Source organism: Hemiscyllium ocellatum (assembly GCF_020745735.1).
Source record: "Hemiscyllium ocellatum isolate sHemOce1 chromosome 27 unlocalized genomic scaffold, sHemOce1.pat.X.cur. SUPER_27_unloc_1, whole genome shotgun sequence".
Classification (NCBI taxonomy): Eukaryota; Metazoa; Chordata; class Chondrichthyes; order Orectolobiformes; family Hemiscylliidae; genus Hemiscyllium; species Hemiscyllium ocellatum.
The window spans coordinates 1-22,500 of NW_026867476.1; the positions used below are offsets into that span (position 1 = coordinate 1).

The 22,500-nt window shown below is 56.5% G+C and overlaps 2 protein-coding genes across 2 annotated transcripts in view; both read left to right on the plus strand.

Annotated features, from left to right (window-relative positions):
* Positions 1-31: 31 nt before the first annotated feature.
* Positions 32-11,074, plus strand: LOC132807149 (nuclear factor of activated T-cells, cytoplasmic 4-like). Its single transcript, XM_060821475.1, has 6 exons — positions 32-89; positions 1,937-2,077; positions 4,793-4,848; positions 6,940-7,066; positions 7,749-8,723; positions 9,811-11,074. The coding sequence occupies exons 1-6, from the start codon at positions 32-34 to the stop codon at positions 9,885-9,887; spliced, it is 1,434 nt and encodes a 477-aa protein (XP_060677458.1). The 3' UTR covers positions 9,888-11,074.
* A 1,897-nt stretch (positions 11,075-12,971) lies between these two features.
* The window catches only part of LOC132807035 (zinc finger protein 391-like), a 20,323-nt gene continuing 10,794 nt past the window's right edge, over positions 12,972-22,500 (plus strand). The window contains exon 1 of the mRNA XM_060821342.1: positions 12,972-13,180. Within this exon, the coding sequence (XP_060677325.1) occupies positions 12,972-13,180 (209 nt within the window). The remainder of the gene's footprint in view (positions 13,181-22,500) is intronic.

Here is a 22,500-nt window from a genome sequence, read left to right on the forward strand (position 1 = left end):
TGACTCTGCCCTCCCCGAACATTTCCCGTCCATGTCGAGGAAGGTTCCGATCGGATCCATTTCCGAATTCCGGACGGAGAGCGAGCTGAGTTTGTGCCGGAGTCAGGAACGTCTCACAGCAGGAATCCAAAATCCCTTTAGTGTGAAAACAGGCCCTTCGGCCCAACAAGTCAACACCCACCCTCCGAAGACTAACCCACGCAGACCCATTCCCCATTATTCGACCTTTACCCCCGACTAATCCACCCTAACCTGCACATCCCTGGGCACTATGGGTAATTTAGCGTGGCCAATCCACCATCAGAATTCAGTCTCCTCCCCTCCCCCGGCACCTCGTCTCCGGACCGTCCTCAGATCTGTCCCGAATCCCACTCCCTCCCTGCTCCAGTAACAGGGGGAGCCACGTCCTACCCAGTCCGTCCCTTCGCAGCCTCACTCACCCACCGGGGGGGGGGCGGCGGTGACCCTCCCCCACTCCCCCCTCCCCTGGTTCGGACACTCCCTTCCTTCACGGGTACCGCCTGCTGTCCTGTGTTGACAGGCTGCGTGCCCTCCCGCTCCGTCACCCAGATCCCTCTGCGCTTTCAGCTGTTTTTGCGAGGAGTCGCTTTCTCCCCCCCCCACCCACTTTTTTCGACGAAAAGTCCTCCTCTCCGCCCAGATCCGGTCGACGACGTTTCCTGACCCTCCTGTCGCTTCCCCTCGGACCCATCCCTGAACGCCGACTCCACCCATGGGGGGGGCGGGTTCTGTTTGTTATGGTGCTCCTGGATAGACCATTACTCTCACTCTCTGTATCACTATCTCTCACTCTCTCACACCCTCACTCTCTGTATCACTGTCTCTCACTCTCACACTCTCACTCTCTCTGTCTCTCTCTGTCTCTCTCTCTCTCACTCTCTGTATCACTGTCTCTCTCTCTCGCTCTGTCTCTGTCTCTCGCTCTCTGCCTCTCTCTCTGTCTCTCCTCTCTTTCTCTGTCTCTCTCTGTATCACTGTCTCTCACTCTCTGTATCACTGTCTCTCACTGTCTCTCACACTCTCTGCCTCTCTCTCTGTCTCTCTCTTTCTCTGTCTCTCTCTGTATCACTGTCTCCCTCTCTCTCACACTCTCTCTCACTCTCTCTCTCTATCACTCTCTGTATCACTGTCTCTCTCTCTCTCTATCACTCTCTGTATCACTGTCTCTCTCTCTCACTCTCTCTCTATCACTCTCTGTCTCTCTCTCTCTGTCTCTCTCTGTATCACTGTCTCTCTCTCTCTCACACTCTCTCTCACTCTCTCTCTCTATCACTCTCTGTATCACTGTCTCTCTCTCTCACACTCTCACTCTCTGTATCACTGTCTCTCACTCTCTGTATCACTGTCTCTCTCTCTCTCTCTCACTCTCTATCACTCTCTGTATCACTGTCTCTCACTCTCTGTATCACTGTCTCTCTCTCTCACACTCTCACTCTCTCTCTATCACTCTCTGTATCACTGTCTCTCACTCTCTGTATCACTGTCTCTCTCTCTCTCTCACACTCTCTCTCACTCTCTCTCTATCACTCTCTGTATCACTGTGTTTCTCTCACACACACTCATCTCTGTATCACTATCTCTCACTCTCCCTCTCTGTCTCTCTCACACTCTCTCACTCTCTGTATCACTGTCTCTCACTCCCTTTCTCACTCTCTCTCTCACATTCTCTCTCACTCTGTATCACTGTCTCTCACTCTCTCTCACACACTTGCACATTCTCTCTTTCTCACTATGTCTGCCTCTCTGCCCCTTCCCCCCTCTCCCTCCCCATCCCACTCTCCCCCTCCCTCCCTCTCCCTCCCCCCTCCCTCTCTCTCCCTCTCCCTCCTCTCTCTCTCCTTCCCTCCCCCTTCCTCCCTCTCCCTCTCCCCCTCTCTCTCTCCTTCCCTCTCCCTCTCCCCCCTCCCTCCCACAGCCCAGCGTTCGGCCCAGGAATTGCCCAGTGTTGATGGGGCCCGGCCCCTCTGGTGCCCGGTGACAGGGGGAGGTGACCTGTTGGTGACGGGATCCAACTTCCTACCAGAGTCCAGGCTTCTGTTCACAGAGAAGGCCCCAGGTATCACCCTCGCCCTCGCCCTCACCCTCACCCTCACTCACCCTCACCCTCACCCTCACTCACCCTCACCCTCACACTCACCCTCACACCCTCACTCACCCTCACCCTCATCCTCACTCACCCTCACCCTCACCCCCTCACCCTCGCACCCTCACCCTCACCCTCACTCACCCCCCCCCCCTCACACCCTCACCCTCACTCACCCCCTCACCCTCACTCACCCTCACTCACACCCTCACCCTCACACCCTCACCCTCACTCACCCCCTCACCCTCACCCTCACTCACCCTCACTCACACCCCCACCCTCACACTCACCCTCACCCTCACTCACCCTCACACCCTCACCCTCACCCTCACACTCACCCCCTCACCCTCACTCACCCTCACACTCACCCTCACCCTCACTCACCCTCACACCCTCACCCTCATCCTCACCCTCACACTCACCCTCACCCTCACTCACCCTCACACCCTCACCCTCACTCCCTCACCCTCACACCCTCACCCTCACTCACCCCCTCACCCTCACCCTCACACTCTCACGCCCTCACCCTCACACCCTCACCCTCACTCACCCCCTCACCCTCACCCTCACTCACCCTCACACACTCACCCTCACCCCCTCACCCTCACCCTCACTCACCCTCATCCTCACCCTCACCCTCACCCCCTCACCCTCATCCTCGCCCTCACCCTCATCCTCACCCTCACTCACCCTCACACCCTCACCCTCATCCTCACTCACCCTCACACCCTCACCCTCACCCTCATCCTCACCCTCATCCTCGCCCTCACCCTCATCCTCACCCTCACTCACCCTCACACCCTCACCCTCACTCACCCTCACACCCTCACCCTCATCCTCGCCCTCACCCTCACACTCACCCCCTCACCCTCACTCACCCCCTCACCCTCACCCCCTCCCCCTCACACACTCACCCTCACCCTCATCCTCACCCTCACTCACCCTCACACCCTCACCCTCATCCTCACTCACCCTCACCCTCACCCCCCACCCTCACCCTCGCACCCTCACCCTCACCCTCGCCCTCACCCTCACCCCCTCCCCCTCACACACTCATCTCACACCCTCACCCTCACACCCTCACCCTCACACCCTCACCCTCACACCCTCATCCTCACACCCTCACCCTCACACACTCACACCCTCACCCTCACCCTCACACACTCACACCCTCACCCTCACCCTCACGCCCTCACACCCTCACCCACACCCTCATCCTCATCTACACCCTCACCCTCACTCACACCCTCACCCACACCCTCACCCACACCCTCACCCTCACCCTCACTCACACCCTCACCCCCACCCTCCCTCACCCTCACACCCTCACCCTCACACCCTCACCCTCACACCCTCACACACTCACCCTCACTCACCCTCACCCTCACACACTCACCCTCACACACTCAACCTCACACCCTCACACACTCACCCTCACACCCTCACCCTCACCCTCACACCCTCACCCTCACTCACACCCTCACCTTCAACCTCACCCTCATACACTTACCCTCACCCTCACACACTCACCCTCACACTCTCACCCTCACACACTCACCCCCTCAGCCTCACCCTCACCCCCTCAGCCTCACCCTCACCCCCTCAGCCTCACCCCCTCAGCCTCACCCTCACACTCACCACCCTCACCCTCTCACCCTCACCCTCACACCCTCACCCCCTCACCCTCACACCTTCACCCTCACTCACCCTCACACCCTCACCCTCACCCTCACTCATACCCTCACCTTCAACCTCACCCTCACACCCTCACCCTCACACCCTCACCCTCACCCTCACACACTCACCCTCACACACTCACCCTCACTCACCACCCTCACCCTCACACCCTCACCCACACCCTCACCCTCATCCACACCCTCACCCTCACACACCCTCACCCTCACACACTCAACCTCACCCTCAGCCTCACCCTCACACCCTCACAACCTCATCCACACCCTCACCCTCACTCACACCCTAACCCTCACCCTCACACCCTCACCCACACCCTCACTCACATCCTCACCCTCACTCACACCCTCACCCCCACCCTCACCCTCACTCCCTCACCCTCACCCTCACTCACTCACACCCTCACTCACTCCCCTCGCGCACCCCTCACACTCGCTCTACCCTCACCCTCCGCTCACTCCCACTGCCCGCTCCCTCACCGTTCCCTCCCGTCCCTCTGTCCCTCTGCCCAGGCTGGGAGGGGGGCTCGGGGTTTGGGAGGAATGGGAGGTGGAACGTGGTGACTGGGGGGTGTGGGAGGGGCAGACTCAGAGGGCCCCTTCCCGGGTGACACCAGAGGAAAGGGGGGGGTGGTGTGGCCGCAATATGGTGTCTCTGGATCGGTGAGGGGTGCAGGGTTGGTGGGGGGAGGCGATGGCGGAGGGGGCCCGGGAACGAGGGGGAGGAACCCTGGGTCGCTGGGGGGGTTTGGGAGCCCCCGACTGGAACGTCCATTCGGCCCCTCGGCTCACATCCGGCCCTGCTAACCCCGTTCCGCAAGATGGCCGCCGGTCCCCCAGCGCCCACGGCCTGTCCCAGCCACCCCAACACACCTGGCATCGTGGGTAGTCGTGGGTGGGTGAGGGGGTGGGGAGGAGAGGGAACAGGACATCAGGACTCCCCACCACCCCCTTCGCAGCCCCCACCCACAGGCGTCTCCCTGCTTTTCTCCGGCAGATGGACAGACGGTGTGGGAGGTGCAGGCCAAGGTGGACAGAACGCGGAGCACCGAGGTGAGGCCCGTCTCGCAATAACGCCCCCACCCCCCCGAACCCCTCGATTAGATTCCAGTCTGTAACTCACTCCCGGGTACCTGTTATTCTGTATATAAACCCCACCCCGAACCCCTCGATTAGATTCCAGTCTGTAACTCCCTCCCGGGTATCTGTTATTCTGTATATAAACCACCCCGAACCCCTCGATTAGATTCCAGTCTGTAACTCACTCCCGGGTATCTGTTATTCTGTATATAAACCACCCCGAACCCCTCGATTAGATTCCAGTCTGTAACTCACTCCCGGGTATCTGTTATTCTGTATATAAACCCCACCCCGAACCCCTCGATTAGATTCCAGTCAGTAACTCCCTCCCGGGTACCTGTTATTCTGTATATAAACCCCACCCCGAACCCCTCGATTAGATTCCAGTCTGTAACTCCCTCCCGGGTATCTGTTATTCTGTATATAAACCACCCCGAACCCCTCGATTAGATTCCAGTCTGTAACTCCCTCCCGGGTATCTGTTATTCTGTATATAAACCCCACCCCGAACCCCTCGATTAGATTCCATTCTGTAACTCACTCCCGGGTACCTGTTATTCTGTATATAAACCCCACCCCGAACCCCTCGATTAGATTCCAGTCTGTAACTCCCTCCCGGGTATCTGTTATTCTGTATATAAACCACCCCGAACCCCTCGATTAGATTCCAGTCTGTAACTCCCTCCCGGGTATCTGTTATTCTGTATATAAACCACCCCGAACCCCTCGATTAGATTCCAGACTGTAACTCATCCCGGGTATCTGTTATTCTGTATATAAACTACCCCGAACCCCTCGATTAGATTCCAGACTGTAACTCCCTCCCGGGTATCTGTTATTCTGTATATAAACCACCCCGAACCCCTCGATTAGATTCCAGTCTGTAACTCATCCCGGGTATCTGTTATTCTGTATATAAACCACCCCGAACCCCTCGATTAGATTCCAGTCTGTAACTCATCCCGGGTATCTGTTATTCTGTATATAAACCACCCCGAACCCCTCGATTAGATTCCAGTCAGTAACTCCCTCCCGGGTACCTGTTATTCTGTATATAAACCCCACCCCGAACCCCTCGATTAGATTCCAGTCTGTAACTCCCTCCCGGGTATCTGTTATTCTGTATATAAACCACCCCGAACCCCTCGATTAGATTCCAGTCTGTAACTCATCCCGGGTATCTGTTATTCTGTATATAAACTACCCCGAACCCCTCGATTAGATTCCAGTCTGTAACTCCCTCCCGGGGTATCTGTTATTCTGTATATAAACTACCCCGAACCCCTCGATTAGATTCCAGACTGTAACTCCCTCCCGGGTATCTGTTATTCTGTATATAAACCACCCCGAACCCCTCGATTAGATTCCAGACTGTAACTCCCTCCCGGGTATCTGTTATTCTGTATATAAACCACCCCGAACCCCTCGATTAGATTCCAGTCTGTAACTCCCTCCCGGGTATCTGTTATTCTGTATATAAACCACCCCGAACCCCTTGATTAGATTCCAGTCTGTAACTCCCTCCCGGGTATCTGTTATTCTGTATATAAACCACCCTGAACCACTCGATTAGATTCCAGTCTGTAACTCCCTCCCGGGTATCTGTTATTCTGTATATAAACCACCCCGAACCCCTCGATTAGATTTCAGTCTGTAACTCCCTCCCGGGGTATCTGTTATTCTGTATATAAACTACCCCGAACCCCTCGATTAGATTCCAGACTGTAACTCCCTCCCGGGTATCTGTTATTCTGTATATAAACCACCCCGAACCCCTCGATTAGATTCCAGTCTGTAACTCCCTCCCGGGTATCTGTTATTCTGTATATAAACCACCCCGAACCCCTTGATTAGATTCCAGTCTGTAACTCCCTCCCGGGTATCTGTTATTCTGTATATAAACCACCCCGAACCCCTCGATTGGAGTCCAGTCTGTTACTCAGTCTGTGTGCTGACTGAGCTCTCCCTGTTTTCTCTCTCTCTCCCTCTTTCTCTCTCTCTCTCTCACTCTCTCTCTCTCTCTCTCTCTGTCTCTCTTTCTCTCTCTCTCTCTGTCTCTCGCAGTCCCTGCTGGTCGCCGAGATTCCTCCCTACCTCCAGCAGACCCTCCAGGCCCCAGTCCAGGTCTGCTTCCTGGTGTGTAATGGGAAGAGGAAGAGGAGCACCTGCCAAACCTTTCGGTACCTCCCCGGTAAGTCCTTCCCTCACACCCCCCCCCCCACACCTACCCTCGGTGACGGGCAGCTGGGCGAGAGAGAGAGAGAGCTTCCTCCCTCGTTCTCCAACACCACCCCTCCCCACCCCACTCTCCCCTCGTCCACCGCCCCACGGGGAGACGTCTCGCGTCGGTTCCACGCGGTCCGGCCTCGCCCCATCGCGCGACGCGAGGTCTGACGAAAATGCGTCCACCGCAGACATCGCCCCCCTGTCTCCCCGTCCCCTAGTTGACCCCCCCCACTACCCCACCCCACAGGCTCGGGGGGTGGGGAGGTGAGCTGCCATTTTAGCCCCGTGCTGTGGGGTAGACCCACGATGCACCTCAGGGACGATGGGGGGACAAATCCCAGGATTCTGACCCCAGGAAGGAGCGGTCGATGGATTCGGGGAACGGGGAGTTGGGGAGGGGGGGGGTGGTGTTCCCCGTGTATCTGCTGCCCCCCCTCCCCCTTCTCGATGGTAGAGGGGGGTGTGGGGGGGGTTTGGGAAGGTGCTGTCTGAGGAGCCCCTGGGTGAGGTTCTGCAGTGGGTCTTGTGGACGGTACACACTGCTGTGACTGAGCGTCAGGGGGAGGGAGGGAGGTGGGGAGGGGGTGTTTGTGGGTGTTCAATTTGTGCTTTCTTTCTCCCCGTCTCCCCCTTCCCTCTCCTCTCAGTCCACGTCAAGACAGAAGACGCCAGCGAGGAGTTGGGGCCGGCCGCCCAGAGTCCGTGCTGTCCCGGAGCCGGGTGCCCCTCGCCCCCTGGAGGGGGTGGGTTGCTGTTGGGGGCTGGGGAGCACGGCCCGGTTCCCCGCGCCAGGCAGGAGGTGGGACCCCCCGGCTTCCTCCCGCGTCCCCCCGGCTCGGGCCCGGAGCCTGAGGCCTACAGGAGACTCTCCGGGGCCTACGGCGTCCACTCTGAGGGCTACAGTCCCAGGCCTGAGGCCTACAGGAACCGCGGTGAGGGGGACAGTCTCAGGCCTGTGGCCTACGACATCCGCTCTGAGGGGTACAGTCCCAGGCCTGAGGCCTATGACATCTGCTCTGAGGGGTACAGTCCCAGGCCTGAGGCCTACAGGAACCGCTGTGAGGGGTACAGTCCCAGGCCTGAGGCCTACGACATCCGCTCTGAGGGGTACAGTCCCAGGCCTGAGGCCTATGGCAATTGCGCTGAAGGCTACAGTCCCCGGTCTGAGGCCTACCGCAACCATGCTGAAGGCTACAGTCCCAGGCCTGAGGCCTACGGGAACCGATCTGAGGGCTACAGTCCAAGGCCTGAGGCCTACGACCCAGATGCCAAGGCGCACAGCAACCGCGCTGAGGGCTACCGCCCGGCCTGCATGCTGGAGGCCCAAGAGAGGCCGCTCCCGGCGCTGGGCCGTCCCTCGGACCCCGCACTGCAGCCAGGGAACAGGCCCGACAGCAGTCACCATCCCAGGGCCCCGCACAGCGGCAGCAGTCCCTGCCCCTCCCAGGGGGTCGGGAGGAGGAGAGCAGAGCTGGGTCCGGGGAGACCGGATGCTGGGCGCGGTGGAGAGGAGCAGGAGGGAGAGACGGGGACGGAGGAGGAGGAGGAGGTGGAGCAGGAAATCCACGATTGCGAGATCCCGTTCCGAACCATCTCCATTCACGGCATCACTCTGGATGATGGTGAGTGAGGGGTCCCAGAGCACAGAGACCGGGAGGGAGGGGAGTGGGCGCGGTGTAGAGGGAGCTTTACTCTGTATCTAACCCCGTGCTGTCCCTGTCCCTGGGATGGGGGAGACAGTGTAGAGGAAGCTTTACTCTGTATCTAACCCCACGCTGTCCCTATCCCTGGGATGGGGGGACAGTGTAGAGGGAGCTTTACTCTGTATCTAACCCCGTGCTGTCCCTGTCCCTGGGATGGGGGAGACAGTGTAGAGGGAGCTTTACTCTGTATCTAACCCCGTGCTGTCCCTGTCCCTGGGATGGGGGGGACAGTGTAGAGTGAGCTTTACTCTGTATCTAACCCCGTGCTGCCCCTGTCCCTCGGGTGTGGGGGACAGTGTAGAGGGAGCTTTACTCTGTATCTAACCCCGTGCTGTCCCTGTCCCTGGGATGGGGGGGACAGTGTAGAGGGAGCTTTACCCTGTATCTAACCCCGTGCTGTCCCTGTCCCTGGGATGGGGGGGGACAGTGTAGAGGAAGCTTTACTCTGTATCTAACCCCGTGCTGTCCCTGTCCCTGGGGTGTGGGGGACAGTGTAGAGGGAGCTTTACTCTGTATCTAACCCCGTGCTGTCCCTGTCCCTGGGATGGGGGGGACAGTGTAGAGGGAGCTTTACCCTGTATCTAACCCCGTGCTGTCCCTGTCCCTGGGATGGGGGGGACAGTGTAGAGTGAGCTTTACTCTGTATCTAACCCCGTGCTGCCCCTGTCCCTGGGGTGTGGGGGACAGTGTAGAGGGAGCTTTACTCTGTATCTAACCCCGTGCTGTCCCTGTCCCTGGGATGGGGGGGGACAGTGTAGAGGGAGCTTTACTCTGTATCTAACCCCGTGCTGTCCCTGTCCCTGGGATGGGGGGGACAGTGTAGAGTGAGCTTTACTCTGTATCTAACCCCGTGCTGCCCCTGTCCCTGGGATGTGGGGGACAGTGTAGAGGGAGCTTTCCCCTGTATCTAACCCCGTGCTGCCCCTGTCCCTGGGATGGGGGGGACAGTGTAGAGGGAGCTTTCCCCTGTATCTAACCCCGTGCTGTCCCTGTCCCTGTCCTACAGTCACTGAGATTATACACCGTGACCTGGGGGACGTGCAGCGGGAGCCAGACCCTGACAGTGACCTGGAGACGCCGTGAGGAGGGAGCAGGAGGATGGCAACGTCGCTGGGATACTCCCCCTCTCTCTCGCTCGCTCTCTCTCTCTCTCTCTCAATCACTCTTTCTCTCAGTCACTCTCTCTCTCTCTCTCTTTCTCTCTCTCAATCTCTCTCTCAATCACTCTCTCTCTCAATCACTCTCTCTCTTGCTCGCTCTCTCTCTCTCTCTCTCTCTCTCAATCATTCTGTCTCTCTCTCTTTCAATCACTCTCTCTCTCTTGCTCTCTCTCTCTCAATCACTCTCTCTCTCGCTCTCTCTCTCTCTCAATCACTGTCTCTCTCTCTTGCTCTCTCCCTCTCTCTCTCTTTCAATCACTCTGTCTCTCTTTCACGCTCTCTCACTTCCTCGCGCATGCTCTATCTCTCTTTCTTGGGCGTTCTCGCTCTCTCTCCCTCCCTTTGTTGTGTCTCTTTCTCAGATGCTCTCCCTCTCTCTCAATCGCTCTGTCTCACGCTCTCTCTCTCTCTCTCTCTCTCTAGCACACTGTCTCTCTCTCCCACACAATCTCCCTCATATTCACCCCTTGGTATGCTCACTTTTTCTCCTGTGCTCCCTCTCTCTCTCTCTCTCTGTCTCTCTCTCTCTCTCTCTTTCACACACTCTCGTTTCCTCTCTCTCACACGCGCTCCATCTCTCTTTCTCGGGCGTTCTCTCACTCTTCCTCCCTTTGGCGTTGTATCTCTTTCTCGGATGCTCTCTCTCAATCACTCTGTCTCTGTCTCTCTCTCTGTCTCTCTCTCTCTCTCGTGCCCCCTCTGTCTCGGATGGTCTCTCTCTTTCATGCACTCTCGCTTTCTCTCTCTCTCTCTCTCCTGTGCTCCCTCTGTCTCGGACTGTCTCTCTCTCTCTCTCTCTCTTTCTTTCACACTCTCTCATTTCCTCTCTCTCTCGCATGCGCTCCATCTCTCTTTCTCGGGTGTTCTCTCGCTCTCCCTCCCTTTGGCGTTGTATGTCTCTCTCTCTCTCTCTCGGATGTTCTCCCTCAATCACTCTGTCTCTCTCCCTCTTTCATTCTCGCTCTCCTGTTGCGTCTCTCTCTTCCTCTCCGTACCATGTTCCATAAGGAGGGGCTGGATTGCGGGTCTTTGTGAATCCCGCAGCATTGGGGTGGATTTATTTTTTTTAAACTCAGTCCATTTTGTAAAATAAAAGTCATTGGAAATGAACCGACCCTTCGATTCCTCCTTGGTCCAGTCCCCGCAACACCTCCGTTTTTCCAACCCCCCACTCCCCATCACACACACAACTGGTCACCCAGGGGTGGGGGAGGGAGGGTGGTAAACGGAGATCACGAAAGAGTGGGGGGGGCCACGTTTGAAGGTGATGGGGAGATGATGTCCGAGAGAGTCTCTACCCTCAGAGAGCGGTGGGTGGGCTACCAGCAGGTGGTGGTGAGAGTCGGAGACCAGAGGGACAGCTCAGGGACGCTAGGGCAGTGAGGTGAGGCTAGGGGGAGTCTGCTCTGAGAGTAGGCCAATCCACCCTAACCTGCACATCCCTGGGCACTATGGGCAATTTAGCACGGTCAATGCACCCTAACCTGCACATCCCTGGGCACTATGGGTAATTTAGCACGGCCAATCCACCCTAACCTGCACATCCCTGGGCACTATGGGTAATTTAGCATGGCCAATCCACCCTAACCTGCACATCCCTGGGCACTATGGGTTAATGTAGCACGGCCAATCCACCCTAACCTGCACATCCCTGGGCACTATGGGTAATTTAGCATGGCCAATCCACCCTAACCTGCACATCCCTGGGCACTATGGGTAATTTAGCATGGCCAATCCGCCCTAACCTACACATCCCTGGGCACTATGGGTAATTTAGCACGGCCAATCCACCCTAACCTGCACATCCCTGGGCACTATGGGTAATTTAGCACGGCTAATCCACCCTAACCTGCACATCCCTGGGCACTATGGGTAATTTAGCATGGCCAATCCACCCTAACCTGCACATCCCTGGGCACTATGGGTAATTTAGCATGGCCAATCCGCCCTAACCTGCACATCCCTGGGCATTATGGATTGGAATCCGAACCTCCCTCTCGGATACCCTGAGGGTCTGAGCGCCTGCTGCAAATTGCACCGGGGCACACGCGTGTGTTCCCCCAGAGAGTTAGTCCTCAGGCTGGTCCGTGCCCTGGCCCGGAGTTAATGCCCATCCCTGATGCCTATACAAATGCCCCGGGCAGTGACCATCTCTGAAGAGGCTTCTTCGGTTTGCGGTGGGGCTCTGGGTCGTGCTGTCGATCGGAGAGACCTGGGGGTTCGGGGATGTCATTCGTTGAAGTTGGCGTCACGAACACACGGGGGTGGGTGTGGGGGGGGGGGTGTGGGGGGAGAGGGTAAGAAGGTGTTTAGCACGGTTGCCTCCATTGCTCAGATTCTATGAGTACAGGAGGTTGGCGACGTCATGTTGGGGTTGTAGGAGACAACGGAGAGGCTTCGTCTGGAGGACGGTGTCTAGATCTGGTCGCCCCGTGACAGGAAGGATATTGTCAAAGAGGGTTCAGAAGAGATTGAGCAGGATGTCACTGGGAACAGAGCTACAGGGAGAGGCTGGGGCTGTTTTCCCTGGAGCGTCGGAGGCTGAGGGGGTGACCTGGTTTATAAAATCATGAGGGATGTGGATAGGGGTAAATAGACAAGGTCTTTTCCCCCCCTGGGGTGGGGGGAGTCCAGAACTAGAGGGGGGTAGGTTTAGGGTGAGAGGGGAAAGGGAGCTGAGGGGGTAACTTTCTCACCCAGAGGGTGGTGCGTGTGTGGAATGAGCTGCCAGAGGAAGTGGTGGGGGCTGGTACAATGACAGCGTTGAAAAGGTGGATGGGGACAGGGATAGGAAGGGATTGGAGGGGAATGGGCCAAGGGGCTGGCAAACGGGGGCTGGGTTAGGTTAGGGATATCTGGGTCGGCACGGACGAAAGTCGGAGATTCGAGAGGTCCGTTCAGGAGAGCGGGGAAGAAGCTGTTCCGGAATCTGTTCCGGCCGGTCGGAAGAATTTGGGAGATCCAGTGCATCAGAGTGCGGGACGGATTTCTCCGACATTTTCCCAGAATGGCGGTGGACCGAGCCAATGAGCGGGAGGGGGAGGCTGGGTTGCCTGACGGCCAGGCAGGGTGCCCACCTCTCGGCGGTCCCTCACGGTTCCTTCCAGCCGAGGCCTCGGCCCGGGACGCTGTCCGTGCGGAGCGCCCGTTACACCAAACGGAAATCGGCGCGCCCGGAATTCCCGCCCAGGTCCGTCGAGCGTTTCCTGGAGCCAGGTGGGCGATCGGTCACCGCTCCCCCAGGGACCGACGGTGGGGGCAGAGGGCTTTCAGGTAGCCAGCTTGGCACCCCCTCCCCCCTCCGTCCCCCACCAATTCCCGGGTTGGGGTGGGGGTGGGAGGGGATGGGTGCGACAGAAGGAAGCTGTTCAGCCAGGAATGGCTCTGCACCTTGGCCACCCTGAATCGATTACCCGAGGTCGGGTGGGGGAAGGGGTTCTGCTTTCAACATCCGTGGGTTGGATTGGACTGGATTGGATTGGGTTGGATTGGATTGTGTTGGATTGGATCGGATTGGACTGAATTGAATTGGATAGGACTGAATTGGATTGGATTGGGTTGGATTGGATTGAGTTGAGTTGATTGAGTTTGATTGGACTGAATGGGATTGGATTGAATTGGATTGGATTGGATGGGGTTGATTTGGATTGGACTGAGTTGGATTGGGTTGGACTGAACTGGATTGGACTGAATTGGATTGGGTTGGAATTGATTGGACTAGATTGGATTGAATTGGATTGGGTTTGATTGGATTGGATTGGATTGGATTGGACTGGATTGGACTGAATTGGGTTGGATTGGATTGAATAGGATTGGAATAGATTAGATTAGGTTGGTTTGGATTGGGTGGGTTGAACTGGATTGGATTGGATTGAGTTGAGTTGGGATAGACTGAATGGGATTGGATTTAATTGAATTGGATTGAGTTGGAATGAATGGGATTGGATTGGACTGAATTTGATTGGATTGAATAGGATTGGGTAGAATTGGACTGGATTGGATTGGATGGGATTGGATTTAACTGAATGGGATTGAATTGGATTGGATTCGATTGTATTGGATTAAATTGGATTGGACTGGGTTGAGTTGGAATGAACTGGATTGAATTGGGTTGTAATGGATTGGATTGGAGTAGATTAGATTTGATTGGATTGGGTGGGTTGAATTGGATTGGACTGAATTGGATTGGATTGGGTTGGATTGGATTGAGTTGGCTTGGATGGGATTGGATTGGATTGGAAGGAATTGGATTGGACTGAATTGGATTGGACTGAACTGGATTGAACAGGATTGGATAGAATTGGATTGGACTGAACTGGATTGGACTGGATTGAATTGGATTGGGTTGGGTTGGATTGGATTGGATTGGATTGAGTTGAGTTGAGTTGGATTGGACTGAATGGGATTGGATTCAATTGGGTTGGATTGGATTGGGTTGGATTGGATCGGATTGGACTGAATTGAATTGGATAGGACTGAATTGGATTGGAAGGGATTGGATTGGACTGAATTGGATTGGATATAATTGTATTGGACTGAACTGGATTGGACTGGATTGAATTGGATTGAACAGGATTGGATAGAATTGGATTGGACTGAACTGGATTGGACTGGATTGGATTAGATTGAGTTGGATTAGACTGCACTGAATTGGGTTGGATTGAATTGGATTGAGTTGGATTGGATTGGGTTGGGTTGGATTGGATTGGATTGAGTTGAGTTGAACTGAATTGGACTGAATGGGATTGGACTGAATTGGATTGGACTGAATTGGATTGGATTGGATTGGGTTGGACTGGACTGGATTGGATTGGACTGGATTGGATTGGACTGAATTGGATTGGATTGAATTGGGTTGGATTGGATGGGATTGGTTTGGATAGGATTAGTTTGGATGGAATTGGATTGGATGGAATTGGAAGGAATTGGATTGGATTAGTTTGGATGGGATTGGATAGTATTGGATTGGATGGGATGGGATGGGAAGGGATTAGGTTGGATTGGATGGGATGGAATTGGATAGATTGGATGGGATTGGATTAGACTGAATTGGATGGGATGGGAGGGGATTGGATTGGATTAGATTGGATGGGATTGGATTGGACTGGGTTGGATGGGATGGGAGGGGATTGGATTGGATTAGATTGGATGGGATTGAATGGGATTGGATTGGATGGGAAGGTATTAGGTTGGATTGGATGGGATGGGATTGGATTGGATTAGATTGGATGGGATTGAATGGGATTGGATTGGATTGGATAGGAAGGGATTAGGTTGGATTGGATGGGGTGGGATGGGATTGGATTGGATTGGATGGTATGGGATGGGATTGGATTGGATTGGATGGGATTGGATTGGACTGGATTGGATTGGATTAGATTGGATGAAAAAACCCTCTGCATGAAAACATTGTCCCTCAGGTCTCTTTTATATCTTTCCCCTCTCACCCTAAACCTATCCCCCTCTAGTTCTGGACTCCCCGACCCCAGGGAAAAGACCTTGTCTATTTACCCTATCCATGCCCCTCATAATTTTGTAAACCTCTATAAGGTCACTCCTCAGCCTCTGACGCTCCAGGGAAATCAGCCCCAGCCTGTTCAGCCTCTCCCTGTAGCTCAAACCCTCCCACATCCTTGTAAATCTTTCCTGAACCCTTTCACAACATCTTTCCGATCGGAAGGAGACCAGAATTGCACGCGATATCCCAACAGTGGCCCTAACCAACATCCTGTCCAGCCGCAACATGACCCCCCAACCCCTGTACTCAATACTCTGACCAATAAAGGAAAGCATACCAAACGCCGCCTTCACTATCCTATCTACCTGCGACTCCACTTTCAAGGAGCTATGACCCTGCACTCCAGGGTCTCTTTGTTCAGCAACACTCCCCAGGACCTTACCGTTAAGTCCTGCTAAGATTTGCTTTCCCATGGTGCACCGAGGCAGAGGAACGGCAGTGAGCGCGCCCAGAGAGGTGAGGCGAGAGATGCGCCATTAACGACTCTGAAACGCCGGGCGACAAGCCTGACCACATTGACGGCACGCGTGGAGGTGGAGGGGTCTGACCGTGGAGCTAAAATAACTCCACGGAGAGAGGCTGGGGTCCTGGTGCTGAGCCCACAGCAACACCGCAGCGCAACGTCGGCCATTCGGTCCATCGGGGTCTGGCCCAATCATGGCTGATAAGGTTTCTCAAACCACCCCACCGCCTTCCCGTCACCCTCGATTACCCCAAGACCCGATTTACCTCCATCTTAAATGACCTTCCCCTCCCGTCCTGCAGCTCTCTGTGGGAGTGAATCCCATCGATTCCCTCCCCCCCACTCTCCGGCAGGAGATGGTCTTCCTTCTCTCCCGTTCCCTTTCGCCCAGAGGCCCTCAGGTCCCAGTCTCTCCGACCAAAAGAAACGTCTCCCCGCTCTGTCCAGGCCGTTCGGGATTCCGGACGTTTCCATTAGATTCCAGCCCCCTCCCCCAACCCATATCCTTCTAAACTCCATCGGGTATACACCCCCAGTCCTCATAAACCACCCTTTACAAACCATCACATAATTTAGCATGGCCAATCCCCCCTAACCTGCACATCCCTGGGCACTATGGGTAATTTAGCACGGCCAATCCAATCTAACCTGCACATCCCTGGGCACTATGGGTAATTTAACATGGCCAATCCACCCTAACCTGCACATCCCTGGGCACTATGGGTAATTTAGCACGGCCAATCCCCCTAACCTGCACATCCCTGGGCACTATGGGTAATTTAGCACGGCCAATCCAATCTAACCTGCACATCCCTGGGCACTATGGGTAATTTAACATGGCCAATCCACCCTAACCTGCACATCCCTGGGCACTATGGGTAATTTAGCATGGCCGATCTACCCTAACCTGCACATTACTAGGCACTATGGGTAATTTAGCATGGCCAATTCACCCTAACCTGCACATTACTAGGCACTATGGGTAATTTAGCATAGCCAATCCACCCTAACCTGCACATTACTAGGCACTATGGGTAATTTAGCATAGCCAATCCACCCTAACCTGCACATCCCTCTGCACTATAGTTAATTTATCATGGCCAATCCACCCTAACCTGCACATTACTAGGCACTATGGGTAATTTAGCATGGCCAATTCACCCTAACCTGCACATTACTAGGCACTATGGGTAATTTAGCATGGCAAATCCACCCTAACCTGCACATTACTAGGCACTATGGGTAATTTAGCATAGCCAATCCACCCTAACCTGCACATCCCTCTGCACTATAGTTAATTTATCATGGCCAATCCACCCTAACCTGCACATTACTAGGCACTATGGGTAATTTAGCATGGCCAATTCACCCTAACCTGCACATTACTAGGCACTATGGGTAATTTAGCATGGCAAATCCACCCTAACCTGCACATTACTAGGCACTATGGGTAATTTAGCACAGCCAACCCACACTAACCCGCACATCCCTGGGCACTATGGGTAATTTAGCATGGCCAATCCACCCTAACCTGCGCATCCCTGGGCACTATGGTTCATTTAGCACCGCCAAACCACCCTAACCTGCACATCCCTGGGAACTATGGGTAATTTAGCACGGCCAATCCACCCTAACCTGCACATCCTTGGGCACTATGGGTAATTTAGCACGGCCAAACCGCCCTAACCTGCACATCCCTGGGCACTATGGGTAATTTAGCATGGCCAATCCACCCTAACCTGCACATCCCTGGGCCCTATGGGTAATTTAGCACCGCCAAACCACCCTAACCTGCACATCCCTGGGCACTATGGGTAATTTAGCACAGCCAATCCGCCCTAACCTGCACATCCCTGGGCACTATGGGTAATTTAGCATGGCCAATCCACCCTAACCTGCACACCCCTGGGCACTATGGGTAATTTAGCACGGCTAATCCACCCTAACCTGGACATCCCTGGGCACTATGGGTAATTTAGCACGGCCAATCCACCCTAACCTGCACATTACTAGGCACTATGGGTAATTTAGCACGGCCAATTCACCCTAAACTGCAGATCCCTGGGCACTATGGTTAATTTAGCACGGCCAATCCACCCTAACCTGCACATCCTTGGGCACTATGGGTAATTTTGCACAGCCAATCCACCATAACCTACACATCCCTGGGCACTATGGGTAATTTAGCACGGCCAATCCACCCTAACCTGCACATCCTTGGGCACTATGGGTAATTTAGCACGGCCAAACCACCCTAACCTGCACACCCCTGGGCACTATGGGTAATTTAGCATGGCCACTCCACCCTAACCTGCACATCCCGGGGCACTCTGGGTAATTTAGCACCGCCAACCCACCCTAACCTGCACATCCCTGGGCACTATGGGTAATTTAGCATGGCCAATCCACCCTAACCTGCACATCCCTGGGCACTATGGGTAATTTAGCACGGCCAACCCACCCTAACCTGCACATCCCTGGGCACTATGGGTAATTTAGCACGGCCAATCCACCCTAACCTGCACATCCCTGGGCACTATGGGTAATTTAGCATGGCCAATCCACCCTAACCTGCACATCCCTGGGCACTATGGGTAATTTAGCACGGCCAGTCCACCCTAAGCTGCAGATCCCTGGGCACTATGGGTAATTTAGCATGGCCAATTCACCCTAACCGGCACATCCCTGGGCACCATGGGTAATTTAGCATGGCCAATCCACCCTAACCTGCACATCCCTGGGCACTATGGGTAATTTAGCACGGCCCATCCACCCTAACCTGCACATCCCTGGGCACTATGGGTAATTTAGCACGGCCCATCCACCCTAACCTGCACATCTGTGGGTTGTGGGAGGAAACCGGAGCACCAGGAGGGAACCCACGCAGACACAGGGAGGGAGGGGATGTGCAAACCCCATCCAGACAGTCGTCCTGAGGGTGGGATCGAACCCCGGTCCCTGGCGCCGTGAGGCAGCGGCACTTACCACTGAGCCGCCGTGCCCCCATTGTGGTAATTGTACCAGCCCCCACCCCTTCCTCTGGCAGCTCATTCCACACACACGCGCCACCCTCTGGGTGAGAAATTGACCCCTCGGCTCCCTTTCCCCTCTCGCCCTCAACCTACGCCCCTCTAGTTCCCCTGATTCCAGGGGGGAGGTCCAGACGAAGCCTCTCCATCGTCCTTTACAACCCCAACGAGATGTCTCCAATTCTGAAGTCTGGGCGACGGAGGGGGACGTGCCAAACTCAGGGAATGCTGGGTGGCCCCGGTGTGAGTGGGTTGGGAAGTAGATGGAGGGACAGGCCTGGTTTGGCTGGGCGGGAGAGGAATGAACATGGCGGTCTCCGCCATGGAGGACGGGCGCGTGCGGGGGGGGACTGGGGGCTGCCCACCCAGAAGGCGAAGGGTTCGGGAGCGCGAGAACCAGCCAACCCAATCCAGGAGCCGGAGGGGGATTTCCCGGCCCGGCCATTCGGCCCCATCCCCCGTGGGTCCCCCGACGCGCTCTCACCGGGACGCCAACCCGCGGGGCGCCTCGAGGACTAGCAGCTTTTGGGACTCCTCCCCCCCTCCCTACCCCCGAGGGACGGACGCCTCACCTTCCAACTCGGGGACCCTCCAACCTCCCCCATGGCATCAATGTGGGCTTCACCAGATCCCCCCCTCACCCTCCCTCCTTCTCCCAGATTCAACCCTCAGGCCCTCTCCCTCCCCTCCCTCTCCCTCTCCTCCTTGTCCTTCTCACCCCTCTCCCTCTTCCCCCCTCTCCCTCCCTCTCCCTCCCTCCCCTCCCTCTCCGTCTCCTCCCTGTCCCTCCCTCTTCCTCTCCTCCCTCCCCCTCTCCCTCTCCCTCCCCTCCCTCTCCCTCCCCTCCCTCTCCTACTCCTCCCTCTCTCTCTCCCCTCTCCTCCCTTTCCCTCCCCTCCCTCTCCCTCCCCCTCCTCCTCCTCCCTGTCCCCCCCCCTCCCTCCCCTCCCTCTCCCTCTCCCTCCCGTCCCTCTCCCTCTCCCTCCCCTCCCTCTCCCTCCCGTCCCTCTCCCTCCCCTCCCCCCCCCCTCCCTCCCCTCCCTCTCCCTCTCCCTCCCGTCCCTCTCCCTCTCCCTCCCCTCCCCCTCCCTCTCCCTCCCCTCCCTCTCCCTCCCCTCCCTCTCCCTCTCCCTCCCCTCCCTCTCCCTCTCCCTCCCGTCCCTCTCCCTCCCCTCCCCCTCCCTCTCCCTCTCCCTCCTCTCCCTCACCCCCCTCCCTCTTCCCCCTCTTCCCCCTTCTCCCTCCCTCTTCCTCTCCTCTCCCTCCCTCCCTCTCCCTCTCCCTCCCTCCCTGTCCCCCTCCCTCTCCTCGCTCTCCCTCTCCTCCACACCCTCCCCTCCCCCTCCCTCTCCCTCTCCCTCCCTCCCTCCCTGTCCCCCTCCCTCTCCTCGCTCTCCCTCTCCTCCACACCCTCCCCTCCCCCTCCCTCTCCCTCTCCCTCTCCCTCCCTCCCTGTCCCCCTCCCTCTCCTCGCTCTCCCTCTCCTCCACACCCTCCCCTCCCCCTCCCTCTCCCTCTCCCTCCCTCCCTCCCTGTCCCCCTCCCTCTCCTCGCTCTCCCTCTCCTCCACACCCTCCCCTCTGACCTATCACCATCCCCCCTCTCCCCCTCCTCCTGCGTTTATCTATCACCTTCCCCCTCTACCCCCTGACCCCACACCCTCCCATTTAAGTCTCGCCTCCTTCCCTCACCCCCCGGCATTCCCGATGTCGGGCTCCTGCCCGGAACACCGTCTCTCCCGCTCTCCCGGACACTGCCTGACCTGCTGGGCTTTTCCAGCCTCTCTCTCTCTCTCTCTCTCTCTCTCTCTCTCTCTCTCTCTCTGTCTCTCTCTCTCTCTCTCTCTCTCTCTCTGTCTGTCCACTCTCCCCCTCTCTTACTCTCTCTCTCTCTCTCTCTCTCTCTGTCTCTCTCTCTCTCTCTCTCTCTGTCTCTCTCTCTGTCTGTCCACTCTCCCCCTCTCTTACTCTTTTCTCTCTTCTGTGTCCATCCTCTCTCCCTCTCTGTCCTTTCTCACTCTCCCTGTTCTCTCTCTCTCTCTCCTTTCCCTCCATCCCTGATCTTTCTCTCTGTCCTTTGTCTCACTATCTCTCCGTCTGTTCTTTTTCTTTGCCTCACCATCTTTTCTCTGACCTTTCCCTCCCTCTCTCTCTCTCTCTCTCTCATTTCTCTCCCTGTCCCTCTCTGTCTCTCCCTGTCCCTCTCTCTATCTCCCTGTCCCTCTCTGTCTCTTTCTCTCTCGCTCCCTGTCCCACTCTCTCTCTGTCCCTGTCCCTCTCTCTATCTCCCTGTTCCTCTCTCTCTCTCTCTCTCCCTGTCCCTCTCTCTATCTCCGTGTCCCTCTCTCTCTCTCCCTGTTCCTCTCTCTCTCTCTCTCTCACTCCCTGTCCCCCTCTCTCTCTCGCTCCCTGTCCCACTCTCTCTCTCTCCCTGTCCCTCTCTCTATCTCCGTGTCCCTCTCTCTCTCTCCCTGTTCCTCTCTCTCTCTCTCTCTCACTCCCTGTCCCCCTCTCTCTCTCGCTCCCTGTCCCACTCTCTCTCTGTCCCTGTCCCTCTCTCTATCTCCGTGTCCCTCTCTCTCTCTCCCTGTCCCTCTCTCTCACTCCCTGTCCCCCTCTCTCTCTCTCTCCCTGTCTCACTCTCTCTCCTTATCTCTATGTCTCTCTCTCTCTCCAAGTCCCTTTATTTCCCTGTCCCTTTCCCTCTCTATCTCCCCCATCCCTCTCTCTCTCTCTCTCACTCTCTCCCACTCCCTCTCTCTCTCTCTGTCCCTCTCCCTGTGCCTCTCTCTCTATCTCCCTGCCCCTCTCTCCCCCCGTCCCTCTCTCTATCTCTCTCCCTTTTCCCCTCCCTCTATCTATCTATCTCCCTGTCCCGCTCCCTCCCTGTCCCTCTCGCTACCTCGCTCCTTGTCCCTCTGTCTCTCTCTCTCTCTCTCTCCCTGTCTCTCAACCCCTCTCTCTCCCAGTGTGTGTGTGTGGGGGGGGGTGAGTGTGTGTGTGTGGGGGGGTGAGTGTGTGTGTGGGGGGGTGTGTGTGTGGGGGGGGTGAGTGTGTGTGTTGGGGGGTGAGTGTGTGTGTGGGGGGGTGTGTGTGTGGGGGGTGAGTGTGTGTGTGGGGGTGTGTGTGTGTGGGGTGTGTGTGTGTGTGTGTGGGGTGTGTGTGTGTGTGTGGGGGGTGTGTGTGTGTGTGTGGGGGGTGAGTGTGTGTGTGTGGGGGGTGAGTGTGTGTGTGTGTGGGGGTGTGAGTGTGTGTGTGGGGGTGTGTGTGTGTGTGGGGGGGGTGTGAGTGTGGGGGGTGAGTGTGTGTGTGGGGGGGTGTGAGTGTGTGTGTGTGGGGGGGTGTGAGTGTGTGTGTGGGGGGGTGTGAGTGTGTGTGTGGGGTGTGTGAGTGTGTGTGGGGGGGGGTGTGAGTGTGGGGGGTGAGTGTGTGTGTGTGGGGGGGTGAGTGTGTGTGTGGGGGTGTGTGAGTGTGTGTGGGGGGTGTGAGTGTGGGGGGGTGAGTGTGTGTGTGGGGGGGGGTGTGAG